The 15,000-nt window shown below is 43.1% G+C and overlaps 1 protein-coding gene across 1 annotated transcript in view; it reads right to left on the reverse strand.

The window, feature by feature from the left end:
* Window positions 1-15,000, reverse strand: part of DNAH9 (dynein axonemal heavy chain 9) — a 346,411-nt gene that overhangs the window by 198,236 nt on the left and 133,175 nt on the right. Inside the window, exons 31-35 of the mRNA XM_082272319.1 lie at window positions 12,282-12,569; window positions 10,415-10,625; window positions 8,079-8,206; window positions 5,729-5,837; window positions 3,802-3,949 (exon numbers count right to left, since the gene is read on the reverse strand). Coding sequence (XP_082128445.1) covers window positions 3,802-3,949; window positions 5,729-5,837; window positions 8,079-8,206; window positions 10,415-10,625; window positions 12,282-12,569 — 884 coding nt within the window. The remainder of the gene's footprint in view (window positions 1-3,801; window positions 3,950-5,728; window positions 5,838-8,078; window positions 8,207-10,414; window positions 10,626-12,281; window positions 12,570-15,000) is intronic.

A 15,000-nucleotide genomic window follows, 5' to 3' on the forward strand; every position in this document is an offset into this window, starting at 1 on the left:
TCCGGGGACTGTCCCCGGAAACCGAGGACGTCTGGTCACCCTACCCCAGAAGCCAACTTAGGGTGCCAAAACCATCTTAACAACTGGGGTCTACTCACAGACAGGGTCCCATATCCCTGTACACAGGGGTGGTTTGGCAACTAAAGGGCTCCCTACTCAAACAGGGCCCATGACATTGTCTTTGTGATGGCGACACAGTAAAAGCCCAGGTGCTACCAACATTTTCAGGAGCTAGTTAAGTCTGTGCTATTCAACGTAGCAAGGAGGCTCCAATGAACGGGGGGGGGGGGGGGGGTGTGGGTGTGTTTGGCCCTCCAAACGTGTTGCGTTTATCTGCTATGAATCAATTATATCATTAAAAATCTTGGACGTTTGGTGCTCTGACCGGTCTATATGCATTCTGTTACAGAGCAGCTGATAGAACCAGTTAAAAATGAAAGGGGATATTTTCGGGACAGTGCAGCTGGTGGCAGCACGGAGCATGCAGAGACTCCACAGGGCACCAGAAGAAGTAAAAAATTCTTAATAAAGAAATGCGTAAAGTAAATAAACAAATACGGCTTTTTTTGTTTCTGGGGTGTATCTAGAACACGCTGACAGAGGAAGCCGGCTAGACAGAATAATATTAAAAAACGAGTTGAGGAAACAACAGAGGGATTGGGTTCTTTGTGCCTTCGGAATTGAGGACGCGGTCCTGCTTCTGCCATATGCTGCATGACGCACGGCGAGCTTTGTGCGGCGGATATAGCAGGTGCCTGTGTGCGCGATGCCACTTTATGGATTAAGAAAGAAAAAAAAAAACTCCAAAGATATGAAATATGAAAGAACGCCGATGTCTGATGACTATTTCATGGGGAATCTATTATGTAAACATCCAAATGAACCTTTCAGCCAGACAAAGCGCGCCCTGAAAGGAGACGTTGCCGCTAATTAGTCCGCATCCTCTTCATTACATCTTCTGTGCTGCCGGGAAACCGTCCGCCTCGATGGTCGCTCGTACCCCCGGCTCATGAATTCAAGATGGACCCCGGAGAAGGAGCAAATGTCCGGATATTTCTTTAATGAGGCGGTTTGTGTAAACAATGGTCATAATAAATAGATGGGGGATATGGGGATTGTAAGAACATCGAACGCAACCAGTGGAAGGGCTGCGTGGGCAACTATGACACGGACTTAAAGGGGAACTCTGTACAGACAGTTACATGTGGTGTATCTGTAGAAATGAATTTACCGGTCAACACATCTGTACATAGGTCACCATTATTACATAGTAGTTTATAGTTACATAGTACCGTGTTTCCCCAAAAATAAGACCGGGTCTTATAATAATTTTGGATACAAAAAACACACTAGGGCTTATTTTCAGGGGGTGTCTTATTAATTTATTTACCCCTCTCTGTGTTCTAAAACACCTGGAATAAAACAATAAAATGTTTTTTTAAAAAAGTTCCTGTGTCCTCTGTCTTCTTTCCCCCTCTCCCCCCATCAGCTCCGGAGTCAGCATTATGACATTTTGTAATCCCAAAAATAAACAATGGTTAAACGTATCGTAAAATTATGTATCGGTTTTGTAAAAAGATTATATAATGTGCAGTGTGTCTCCTTTTTGTAACATTCATTGTGGCAAATACCTTATTTACCGCACTGCTGGGCGCTCACGTGACCCGCCGAAGCTCTTCTTCCCTGCTCCAAGCACTGAAGAGGGAGAGGCAGCTGACCCCAGCCGGGAGGAGAGGAGACGATCGCCGGCGGGTCACGTGAGCGCCCAGCAGCACGGTAAATAAGGTATTTGCCACAATAAAGTTACAAAAAGGAGACACACTGCACATTATATAATCTTTTTACAAAATAGATTACATGTTTTTACAACAACTTTAACTAGGGCTTATTTTCGGGGGTAGGGCTTTTATTGCAGACATTCCCGAAAATAACGCTAGGTCTTATTTTCGGGGTAGGGCTTATTTTCAGGGAAACAGGGTAGTTGAGGTTGACTAAAGACAACAGTCCATCCAGTTCAACCTGTGTAGGTGTGTGTGGCCGTAATCATCTCACATACCCCTTAATGTTCTGATCCTTGAGATGTACATCCAAGAGTCTTTTGAAAGAATCCATTGTATGAATTCACATAAAGATGTTGATCAGAACCAATCGTATTCAGAAGTCAAATATTGAGCCACCTCAGGATTAAACAAACTATAAGGGAACTATCGCCCCAGGGTTAACCCCTTCTCTGCCAGTGTCATTATTACAGTAGCAGTGCATATTTTTAGCCCCCCCCCCCCCAAAGTGTCAAAAATGTCAGTTAGGGGTACGATCTGTCCACCGCAATGTTGCAGTCCCGCTAAAAATTGCAGATCGCCGCCATTACTAGTAAAAAAAAATGAAGAAAAATAAAAATGACAAATCTTTCCCATAGTTTGTAGACGCGATAACTTTTGTGCAAACCAATCAAAATACGCTTATTGGGCTTTTATTGACCAAAAATATGTAGCAGAATACAAATTGGAATTACTGATGAAAAAAAATTTGATTTTTAAATTTTTTTTTTGGGGGGGGGGGGATGTTATATAGCAGAAAGTGATTTTTTTTTTTTTTTCAAAATTGTTGCACTTTTTTTGTTTATAGCGCAATAAAAATAAATTGCAGAGGTGATCAAATACCACCAAAAGAAAGCTCTATTTGTGGGAAAAAAGGACATACATTTTATTTGGGTACATCGTAGCACAACCGTGCAATTGTCATTAAAAATAACACTGTGCCGAATTGCAAAAAGTTGCCTTCTGGTCCAGAAGTGGTTTTTTTTTTGTAAATTATTTTTATTGTAAGGCTGCATTCACACTTGAGCGTAGCGTTTTTTGCACGTTTTTACCGCGATTTTTTACTGCGATTTTCAGACGTTTTTGGAGGCAGGCATTGACATCTATCAAAAACGCTGGTAATCAGCCCAAAAAGAAGCTCATGTACTTTTTTCAGCTACAGGCGTTTTGCTTCAGGCGTTAAACCGCTCAGATGTGAACAGGGGCCATTTAAATGAATGGGGTTTTACTTGTTGGGCGTTTTGGAACGTTTTTGTTGAGCGTTTTTGGAGCTGAAAAACACTAAAAAACGCCCAGGTGTGAATGGAGCCTAAGGCTCCGTTCACATGTAGGCGTTTTGGGGCGTTTTTGGGGAGTTTTTCTGCTCTAGGATCAGCTCTCAAAACGCCCAACAAGACAAATCCTATTCATTTCAATGGCCCCTGTTCAGATCTGAGCGTTTTGACGCTGTGAGCAAAACGCCCAACGCTCAAAAAAGTACATGAGCTTCTTTTTGGGCAGATTACAGGCATTTTCCATTGGTTTCTATTCAATCTAAAAACGCCTGCACAAAAAACGCCTGTAAAAATGCCTGTAAAACGCCTGCAAAAACGCCTGAAAAAACGCCCATAAAAACGCCTGTAATAGCAACGCCAAGATGTGAACGTAGCCTAAGTTTTATGAAATAATACAAAACAGAGCTTATCGGGCATTCCCGAGCTCAATACAAACAGTAACAAAACCAAGGGTAAAAAAAAAAAAAAAAACACGCAAGGTAAGAAAACACCCCCATGTATCGGTACGCTCAGATCATACATTTAGGTCGGCACATTGGATATTGTAAGGAACATTTCAGCATTCAGGGCTATAATGTAGGAAGTAATGTACAACCTAACTCCAGCCTGAATATAAATGGTAGATTACACCGAAAACCACCCCAATTCTGGTGGAAAGGAAAAACTAAAATCTCTCTTTAGAAAAATGCTCCCTATGTCAGTCCCCATACCTGGTCCTGAGTGTATCCAGACACAGCGGCAAGTACTTGTCAAACAGGATGGTCAGGTTGGCTCTCTCGGATTGCACTTCCCGCTTGTCAATCCAACTGGTGACTGGCGGGTTCCATCCCAGGTCTGCCGGGTTGATGTACAGAATGCCTGGAAAGGAAAATGATGGTAACATTGTTTATTGGTAATCATTTTTTCCCAAAAAAAAGTATCTAAAGATACTGGAAGTGGGACATGGCCAAGTGTAGTTGTCATTCAAAATTTGCCCCTCTACATGTCTAGGTCTCCAACATCTGCATGCAGTAATCAACTACCTCCGGCCTACCTTCAATCTTCCACAAATGTATTGTCTCCTCTCCTGGACTGAAATGGCATCCTCTGATTTCACTGCACACTGTGAGCCTCTGCATTAGAAGCAGCAGCAAGTCACATAGAGTCTGCCTCATTTAGAGTCTGCCTCATTTAGTCTGCCTCATTTAGAGTCTGCCTCATTTAGAGTCTCCCTTATTTAGAGTCTGCCTCATTTAGAGTCTCCCTTATTTAAAGTCTGCCTCATTTAGAGTCTGCCTCATTTAGAGTCTCCCTTATTTAGAGTCTGTCTCATTTAGAGTCTCCCTTATTTAAAGTCTGCCTCATTTAGAGTCTGCCTCATTTAGAGTCTGCCTCATTTAGAGTCTGCCTCATTTAGTCTGCCTCATTTAGTCTCCCTTATTTAGAGTCTGCCTTATTTAAAGTCTCCCTTATTTAGAGTCTGCCTCATTTAGAGTCTGCCTCATTTAGAGTCTGCTTCATTTAGAGTCCGCCTCATTTAGCCCCTTTCCTCCCCAGTAAGACATGTGCAACTCATTTCATTCTGAATCTAAATTCTAATGAATTTTTCTTATTCAGAAATTCGGATTTATCCAAATTACTGAATTACAATAGAATTTAAAACGAATCCAAAATAACGAACCAAACCTCAGACGAAATTTGATTTGAAATCGAAAACCAATTCTAATCTAATTCCAATACGAATTCAAATTCGAAAAAAAATTAGAATTCAATTTTCAAAAAATACAATAAAACAGTACATACCATGATAAAGCAATAGAATAAAAATAATAAAAAATAATAGAATAGAATAAAATAGAATAGAATAAAATGAAATAGAATATGACGGTCTTCCGAAATTTGAATTTTCGAATAGAATCAATTAGAATTCAAAAAGGCACGTGCAACTCATTTCATTCTGAATCTGAATTCTGATGAATTTTTCTTATTCAGAAATTGGGATTCATCCAAATTACTGAATTACAACAGTAAAGAATTTAAAACGAATCCAAAATAACGAACCAAACCTCAGACGAAATTGGATTTGGAATCGAAAACCAATTCTAATCTAATTCCAATACAAATTCAAATTCGAAAAAAAAATTAGAATTCAATTTTCAAAAAAAAGAATACAATAAAACAGTACATACAATGATAAAGCAATAGAATAAAAATAATAAAAAAGAATAGAATAGAATAAAATAGAATAGAATAAAATGAAATAGAATATGACGGTCTTCCGAAATTTGAATTTTCAAATAAAATCAATTAGAATTCAAAAAGGCTAGATTACAATAGAATCCAAAACAACTGAAACCAAAATAAAAGAAAAGAATATAATAGAAAATAGGAGATTAAAATAGAAAACAATAGTATAGAATAGAATAGAATACATGTTTGTAGCATAAAAAATAAAACAGAACATTGTAGACTCTTCAATCACCATCATTGCATCAAACTGATCAATGGAAAAAAAAAAGATTTCAAAAGAGGACGATCCTCTAAATAGTAGAGGAGACTCTGGGCAGTGATTTATGCCTAGTGGGCAAAGAATTTTAGTTCAACAAGTTGCATTTCAGAATTTTCCCCAATGGATCAGGCAAGCAATGGACTCCGTACCGGCTCTGGAAACGGTGGCAGGGGTCGCGGTCCTCAGGTGACTGATCTCAAACACCAGCCTCATGGTGGGATTCAGAGGAATACGCTCGTTGCTGGCCAGGGTCAAAACCTGCAGAAAAGACCAATATGAAAACATGTGTATGACTTAAACACGAGTCAGCCGTGGAAAGCTTCCCATTATTACAACAGGCAGCATTTTGTTATGTCAGCCCCTTTCTAGAGGAAAGCTGAGAACCTCTTCAGCCACAGAGGTGCAATGGTAGGGTTGAGTTACTAAAGGGGTAGAAGAGGCTTTATCAACTAGAGTTCCTTTAAAAGTTGCTAGGCGTTCCTTTAGCAGAGGAAGCTTAATCCCCAACCTACACCCATCTCCACCCTACACCCATTACCAAATTAAGAACAGAATATTCCTTTGACATTTAATGTAAGGGTTTATTTGTACAATGACCACTAATGTAAGGGTTCCCTTTTATAATGACCAGAAATATAAGGGGTCACTTTTGTAATGGATGTAATCAATGGTTTTAGACTTGGTTCACCCTGGGGTGGCACGACTCTGTACTACTTCAGGGGCGACTTGTGCATTCCCATGCACCACGACTTCGGAGCGACTTGCAAGGACTTCACATAATGGAAATCTATGCAAGTCGCTCAGAGGTCGCCCCGAAGTAGTACAGGACCCTTTTTCTAAGTCGGAGCGACTTGTGTCGCTCCTATTAGAACGGGTCCTGTAGCAGTCAATGGACCGCGAGGGAGTGCGACTTGTCAGGCTGACAAGTCGCCTGACAAGTCGCGCTGGTGTGAATGGAGTCTTAGTGAAATGTCTATTTCACCTTATGATGCATACTGTTGCAACTTATTACCTTACTCAAAATGGCTGCTAGATCTCCCCTCCCACCGAGATGGAATTCGTGTAACAAAGAAGGCGACTTCACAGAAGACAACACCCAACGAGATAACATTCATAGCTTGGGGGGAGTTTACCTTACAATGAATACCAATGTAAGGGGGCACTTCTACAATGACCAGCAAAGTAAGGGGTCACTTTTACAATAACTAGCAATGTAAGGGATCCAGGGGCGTACCTACAGGGGTCGAAGGGGTAGCAATTGCGACCCAGCCCCATACTCCAGGGGGCCCGTGCGGCCCCCCTGTACGCTTGGATAGTTGAAGCGGGGAGGCTGGCTGCATATAGAAGAACCGATCTCTTCATTTCCCCTTCTCCCCGGGTTCCTATAACTTCTGCCCCCACCGCCATCATCAACCCATAGAGTCAAACTGAGAGGACACTGGGTGCCCTATGTCTACTATCCAAATGCCATGTCTCCTAGCACATATAGGATCTCCTGAGGAAGCAGCATAGCGAAAAGCATAGTGATCCATTGGCATCTACACATTAGAATCCTTTTGACCCGAACACAGGAGGTCGTTCGTCCTTGTGATGCACAGACATCAGACCCTGGCACATATCAGAGAATATATGGGTTCTCTTGCTTTAGGGCAGGCATGTCCAACCTGCGGCCCGGGGGCCCTGACAATATTTTATATTTTTTGCTGGGGAGGAAGGAAGTCAGGTCGGGGCACGGCCACAGTGGCTTCCAACTAACTGTAGGCAAAGGCTGCCTCGGAAGGGATCAACCTCTAGTTGTGTTAAATTAGTGCTGGGGGGGGGGGGCGGCGTCAGCGTGGGAAGGGCGTGGCGGCGTTTTATTACTTATATACCTTAACTATAGTATATATTTTTTATATGCGGCCCGAGAAAATTTCTCTACACTCAATGTGGCCCAGAGAAGCCAAGAGGTTGGACACCCATGCTTTAGGAGCATGTTGTATAGCACTTTTGTGCATATTTGCTCATCTGATGGTTTTTATGAATTAAATTTTTCTAGTATGCTACTATAATAAATTTTGTATGTTTTTTATGAGATTAACAGTGGATGCCTTTAAAGTCCTATTACCCTTAGGGGTGTTTCTCTTATTCCTTTCTACATATTCATTGGATGTGGCGCCACTACATACAGGGCCATGTCTCAATTTTTGTCTATCATAGAAGGACGGAACCAGGTCAAATTCAAGTACTTACAATCTTTGTAATTAAAAAATAAATTTCATGATGTAATATTGCACACAGATCTGCATTCAATTCTGTATTTCATATCTGCCTGGCATTAGGCTTTAAAGTGACTCCTTCTTTGCCCATGTGTTTTCAGTCATGTGATCATATGGAAGAAGATGGCTGCTGGTATCCATTAGGCAAGACTTCACCATTGACCTTGGCTCAGAGATAATGCAGGGGGATGACACAGAAAGATTTCTGGATGAACTCTTTGCCATCCTCCACCTCACGTACCTTATTATCATCCATGACGGTATTCAAGGACTCAATCCACATTGGATCAATATCTCCATCAAGAACTATCCACTTGGGCCCGTCATGTGTTATGTTTGCCAGTTCACGCATGATCGAGGAAAACAGCCCTGCAATACACACAGAATATTAATTACTGACTTGAGCATCTTTCCCATTGCTGAGGATCAGCTCCCCAAATATCAGATATATTGCACTGGACAGGGAACAAGAGAGCAAAAAAGAGATGCATTCTTTTCTCTACTAATTCAGTTATTAAATGTAACCCTTTGGGTTGGACAAACTGAAGACACAGATCTAATGTTCCATGCTCCAATGGCCAAAAATTAACAGCGTTGATCTTTTTCTACAGTTGTCAATAAAATCACTTTCTTTGGCTTCTTAAAAAATAAGATATCCAAACTGAACATATGATAACAAAACACATATCCAGATGTCATTTATACTAAAAACTACACGTCTAAATGATGAGTAGATCCTGAATTGTTTGGTGGTGGTCTCATGATGATGGTGGGCTAATGCTAATCTTCTTCGGCTTTCTAAGCCACCCTATAGGACATGTTACATGTAGTGGGGTTTTATTTCAATTTTAGACGCACATGTGTAGCACCCTCTAATGTAGGTAAATTTCTTTTGTTGACTCATGGCAGCTGTGCGAGTCTGTAATTGGGTTGGGTTACTCCAGGTCAGGCTGGGGGGCTCTACAGGGCAGGTCCCCAGTACCTCCCCCTGATTCTAGAATCTTGGAGAAGCTTCTGGAAGTTAGTGGGTGGAGGGTAGGAGGTCCTGATCTATATACTTGAGGGCAGAGGCGTAACTAGAATCTTCAGGGCCCCGATGCAAGAAACCATGAAGGGCCCCCCAGACCCCTGGCCGGGGGCCCTTCCCTTCAAGCCCGGGGCTCTTCCCACTGATCCTGGGGCTCTTTACTCTCGTTGCATGGCCCCGCAGCAGGATCCTTTCACAAGTTCTGCAGTGGGCCCCCTTCCTGCAATCTTGGGGCCTCCCCACAGTGGTGCAATGCCAGTGCCCGGTCGCAAGTGTGACCTTTGAGATCCTGGAAGTTCACCCACTGGTTTGCTACCGGGCCCCCTGGAGCATGGGGCCCGGTAGCGATTGCAACCCCTGCAACCCCTGTAGTTACGCCCCTGCTTGAGGGAATCTGGCCCATTCCCAGGCAGAAAGCACTGACAGGGTAGCTGTATCAGCCCTTAAATATCATGGAGCCTGGGCATATGCGCTATGCAATTTGGAATATTGTACACTGTGATTGTTTTTAGTGATTCCTTATTAGAGTATAATGGAAGACAATTGAGACTGATGTACCACTGTATGTTGTATTTTACACTTTCTTTGTTCCTTTAAAAAATCTTTCAATAAAAACCATTGAAAACAAACAAAAATATCATGGAGCCTGGCCAGCAGGGGAGTTGGGTGGAAGATGGAATGCTGAGGTTGCTGTCATGAGACCCAGGAGGGGACCCCGGGGCTGAGTAGCTCTGCCTCCAGGCTGGAGCTGAGGAAAGAAAGAAGAGGAAGCCCAAGAGAGGGATCTCGGTTTCCTTTGGGTCTTGTGCAGAAGACATCCTGGCTGTCATGAGAAGATCTGAAAACTAGGAGGCGTGAACAGTAGTCTTGCCCACTGCACCAGGAATCAAGAAACAGTGTGAGTACTTCAGAACACCCAGGGGCATACAAGAGGAAAGACTGCCAGACATAGCATACTTTCCAGGGACAGCACTGAGCTACATCCCAAACCCTTGTCCTGGGGCATTCTTCAGGGCAACAAGGCATGCTGGTAGTCAAGGCAGCCAGGTGGGCTGGTAGTATCTGCAAGCGTCACTGATCCATAGAGACTGCATTTATTCCGGGGTGGAGTACAGTCCAGGATCTTCATTTTTGTGCACATAGAGAAGGAAGTTTGTCCCCATCTGTTGTTCTTCAAATCAAGCTGGGCATCCCATAATCCCTATACCCTTTCCAAGTTGTTTACCCCAATAAAACAACTAAAACAAGCCCATGGATTAATTCCTTTTCTCTAAGTGAGAGTCTGAAAATGCGTGTTGCCTTGCTGTGCAGGAATAGGGGTACTCAATATACTGGGGCGTAGTGCTACACATGCAATGTGGTAGATCGTGAGCCCTGACCTGCCTAATAGACAGGACAGAAGATCTGGGACTGCATCCAATGCCAGGTGTGTATAGGCTTTAAACCAAGGTCGGAAAGATGTTTTCAAATTTTAAATATTGCCCAGCTTACTAATAGTAAAAACATCACATTTCATTAATCTGTAAGATCTTTCCAGGAAACTGACGTACCGTCCTTCCACTCTCGGGTAGATGGATTAATGATGCCAAACAGCTCATCGTTAGTGACTGCTTTGGGGTTCAGGTCAGTCCATACGGGACGTTTCTTCATGATCTGGTAGGTCTTGTTCAGGGACTTTAGGACTTGAGACTTGCCAGTACCTGCATTGCCAACAATGAATACAGAATGCCGGACAGCCAGTAACTCTTCCAGCTGGACCACCTATGAAGAACAGGCAGAATTTACAGGATGTCACTTCAAGAAGACCATTTCTGGTAAAACAAGTCTTATGGGAGGGCTTATGGTGACCATACAAGCTTCAATCGCTCCTGACAGGAGTAATTGATCTATAGTTGGCAATCCATTAGATCAATATGACACACATGGGGAAGTGGGTTTTGATTGCTAGTTGTAAGATACAATCATAAGTTATTGATTCCATATCTGTTTCCCCATGCAATTTCATAATCTGATTGATTGAAATGTGATTGAATTTATGAACAAAGCATCTCAATGCTGCCAACTGATGCAACAGGATTGATAGTTTACCACCCTGGCCGATCTAATCGATTGGAAGGGAATGTATGCTTATTTTATTGTTTGCCAATTGTATCAATTTGATTAAAAATCACTTACTTGGTATTTAAAATGACTTCACCATATGCCGCAATGCAGCCGAAAAAAATATTAATTTCAGATATAGCAGAATTAATAAAACGTAACTATCCTTTAAACATACTTAAAACTAGCGTTCCAATGATAGCAGTATCGGTGCCGATACTAAGCATTTCCACAAGTACTTTTGCAAATGCTCTGATACTAAAACCAATACCTTTTTTTTTAACACAATTGCGACTTGCATTGATTTCTGTTAAATGAAGCCGCAATGAAATCGAAGGTCCAAATCACACTGATCTGTGGCTTTGAAATTGCGCTGATTTCAAAGCCGCACTGGTGTGAACCTGGTGTGGCTTTGAAATCCAGCTACATCAAAGCCGGCAGAATATTAGCATGCATAAAGAAAGGGATGTATTCCAGAGATAAGACTATAATCCTTCCACTTTATAAAACTCTGGTCCGACCACATCTGGAGTATTCTGTCCAGTTCTGGTCGCCAGTACTCTGGAGGGATGTGTTGGAGATGGAGAGAGTCCAGAGAAGGGCAGCTAAACTAATTAGGGAATTGGAGGACCTTAATTATGAAGAGCGTCTGCAATCGCTTGATTTATTCTCCCTGGAGAAGAGATGCCTGAGAGGTGACATGATAGCAATTTATAAATATCTCAATGGTGATCTAGATGGACCCCCCAATCACTACAGCCCGCACCACCATATCCCCCCATGCCAGTTTACTTGCCTTGCTCCGCGGGACTGAAAGGCGGCGGCGGCTTCCCCCTCAGTCTCTATGTTTCCTCTCCTCCCTCCTTCTTGGCCTATAGGATGCCTTCTTCTTTCGGCCAATCGGGAAACAGGTCTCAGGAGTCAGGACCCGCTTCCTGATTGGCTGGGACGAGAATCAGTGTTGCAATAGCAAATATCCATTCGCTATTGTCACACAACTGGGTGGGCTCAGGGTGCAGTGCTCTGCTCCCCGAGCCCACCCTTTTATCAAGCCCATTAGAGCCTCTGGCTCAAATCACGTGCTTAAAAAAAAAAAAAGAAAATCCCACATTGGAATCCATGCGTCTGGCGCCCTGCATGTAGATTAGGGGGCCGGATGCATGAATGGGGGGGGCGGCGACCCTGCGCCCCTAATGGACAAGCAGCCACTATTGGTGAGTACTTACGAAAAAGTATTGGTACTTTGATTGATACATTGTCTCAAAAAAACTGATATCGGTGAATCACTACTTACAACACAACAACCAGTTATTTTACCTTCAGAACAAAGTTATCTTCAGCTTGCAGTTTCAGGTCCAGTACAGCCTGCTTCACAAACGTCTCAAAGTCCATGTCCCTCTTCCTAGGGACATCCAGGGCCGGGAACAGGTCTCCAATGAGACCCATGAACACAGGCATGTCATCTGTCACTATCTTGGGAATGTTGAAATCTCGCAAAGCTCTCATAAGGACCTGGTCTTCCGGGCGATCTGGGTCTCCTCTCTTCAGGGAACCAGCTACCACCAAGACAGACTTAATGGCTCTCAAACCCCAGTCATAATGGTCCTGCATCAGGAACAGAAGGTAAGAGGGGCAGCAGGAACAGGTGCTTCAAATGTAACTTTCACATTGCCGAATGGTTATGATGGATAAGTGGCCCTGCCTAAACTCCATTCCCTCATATCAGCATGGGTTAGATAATCAGCGTTCTGGCATGATTGAAAATATTAAATGATCACTCCACCCAGAACTAATATGTCATTGTGTGATTCAAGCTTCTAATGCCTCGTACACACGCAACGATTATCGGCCGACCGATCGGCCGACTTTTGTCCAGTGTTGTTGTGTTGGTTGAAATGTGCTCTAGACTGCACACAAATTTTCTCGGCCAACAAAAATCTACTTCAGAAGTGATGTCATGTGCTGGTTTACTTTCCGTGTGTTTTTTCTTCTCTGAGCATGCCCAGTCTTGCTCATCAGATTTTTGTCTGCCGAAATCTGTACTGACTGATGGAAAATCGGCCGTTGTGGTGACGGCCAACAAAAATTTTATAGCCTGCACACCAGATTTTATTCGGCCGAAAAGTCGGAGTCGGTTGTCGAAAGCATCATACTAACAAGCCGAAAATCGGCCGATCGGACATTGGCCGAAAATTCACGGCCAACTATCGACGCGTGTGTACGGGGCATAAGGGACATTTGTGCATACCTTATGACATGGGTGAGGACATTCATTTCGTAATGTAAATTTTTGTTTATTAAAAATCTTACAAACATAATAAAAACATATTTACATATATACAAAGCAAATAAAAAATTATATATACACAAATAGCTTACATCAGCATAGAAACAGAAAACTGCTTTTTGGCAGAAAGAAAAAAACATAAAGAAAACTAAATATACCAATACATTTTCAGATTATTATTATCATGGTTGAACTCAACAGAGCCCTAACCTCCACCAAAACACACCCTCAGGCAAAGAAACGGTTACACATTGATCCCATGAATGCAGCCTTTTTCCAAAAATCTGATCTTAAAAAAATCTAGGGGACGTGAAAGGACAGAAAGAAAAGCCGCACACCCAGAGACTGACAGATAGCAGCTACGGGGACCTGATATTCCTCCACGCCTTTGTCCAGGCTCCCGGCCGCCACCTGTCCTTCTCAAGACCCCAAATCTTCCCAACCTCACCCAGAGTGTTGTGCACCACCACGTCGACAGGAAGGATTTTTTTCTGAGTGGAAACCTGACACCGTGCATTGCACATAAAGTAACGGACTACTAAGCTGAGTAAAAAAAGTGTCTCAAAATCCCGATGCGACTCAAAAGACCCGTACGACCACTCCGCATAACTCAAGCGGGAAAGGAAAGGGATACCCAGAGCCCCACCCACCCACTTATAGACTTCTATATTGAAGGGGCACTGAAGCAAGAAATGGTCCATCGTCTCCTCCAAACTGCCACACTCCACACTTGGAAAACCATGGTTCTCCACAGAGCGATGGTTCAATTTGCCCTTCACATAGAATCTGCCATGGAACGAGAGCATGGCCAAATCCCAAAACTTTAGGCTCCATTCACACCTGGGCGTTTTTGAGCGTTTTTCAGCTCCAAAAACGCTAAAAAAAAATACCAAAACGCCCAAAAAGTAAAACCCCATTCATTTAAATGGCCCCTGTTCACATCTGAGCATTTTAACGCCTGAAGCAAAATGCCTGTAGCTGAAAAAAGTACATGAGCTTCTTTTTGGGCTGATTACCAGCGTTTTTGATAGATGTCAATGCCTGCCTCCAAAAAACGCCTGAAAAAAACGCCTGAAAGTCGCGGTAAAAATCATGGTAAAAAACGTGCAAAAACGCTACGCTCAAGTGTGAATGCGGCCTTATAGGGATTCTCTCTAAGGTATTCAAACGCAGACCCTGCCTTGTAACAGGGCCTGGGCAATCCCTCAAGGCCAGTGGCTCGCTAAAGGCAGATTCAACAACCCTCCTTTCCAGGGCCTTCCTAGGAAGAGACTTAATTTTCTCCGATGTCACTTGCCACTGCTAAAGCATTTTCAGGCACGGGGCAACATAAGCCCGGAGCTTACCGTGTTGGACCCTCAGGCTTTTCACTGGCCCACCATTCTCCCAGCTTCACAGAAAAGGCCTAAACCAGTACTGAAAAAATACCAGCCCACTCAGGTGGTTCCTCTGCCAGCATGTTACCAAAATTATGTTTTAAAAACATCAGAGAAAAGAATACCACCGGGTTGACCATACCTAAGCCACCCATCTGCCTGGGAAGGTAGGTTACAGACCTCTTAACGAGGTTCAGTTTGTTCCCCCATAACAGCTGGAAGAAACAGCTGTAGATCTTTGTATAGAGAGACACTGGCAAAACACAGAGAAAGCAGACATACAGAAATACCAGGATCAGGTAGGTTTTAATCAGGTCAATCCTTTCCCTGTAAGAGAGTTTCCATTTCTTCCTGCTGGCAACCTTGGCATCGG

The sequence above is a fragment of the Pelophylax lessonae genome (assembly GCF_965119305.1).
Source record: "Pelophylax lessonae genome assembly, chromosome: 11".
Taxonomy (NCBI): domain Eukaryota; kingdom Metazoa; phylum Chordata; class Amphibia; order Anura; family Ranidae; genus Pelophylax; species Pelophylax lessonae.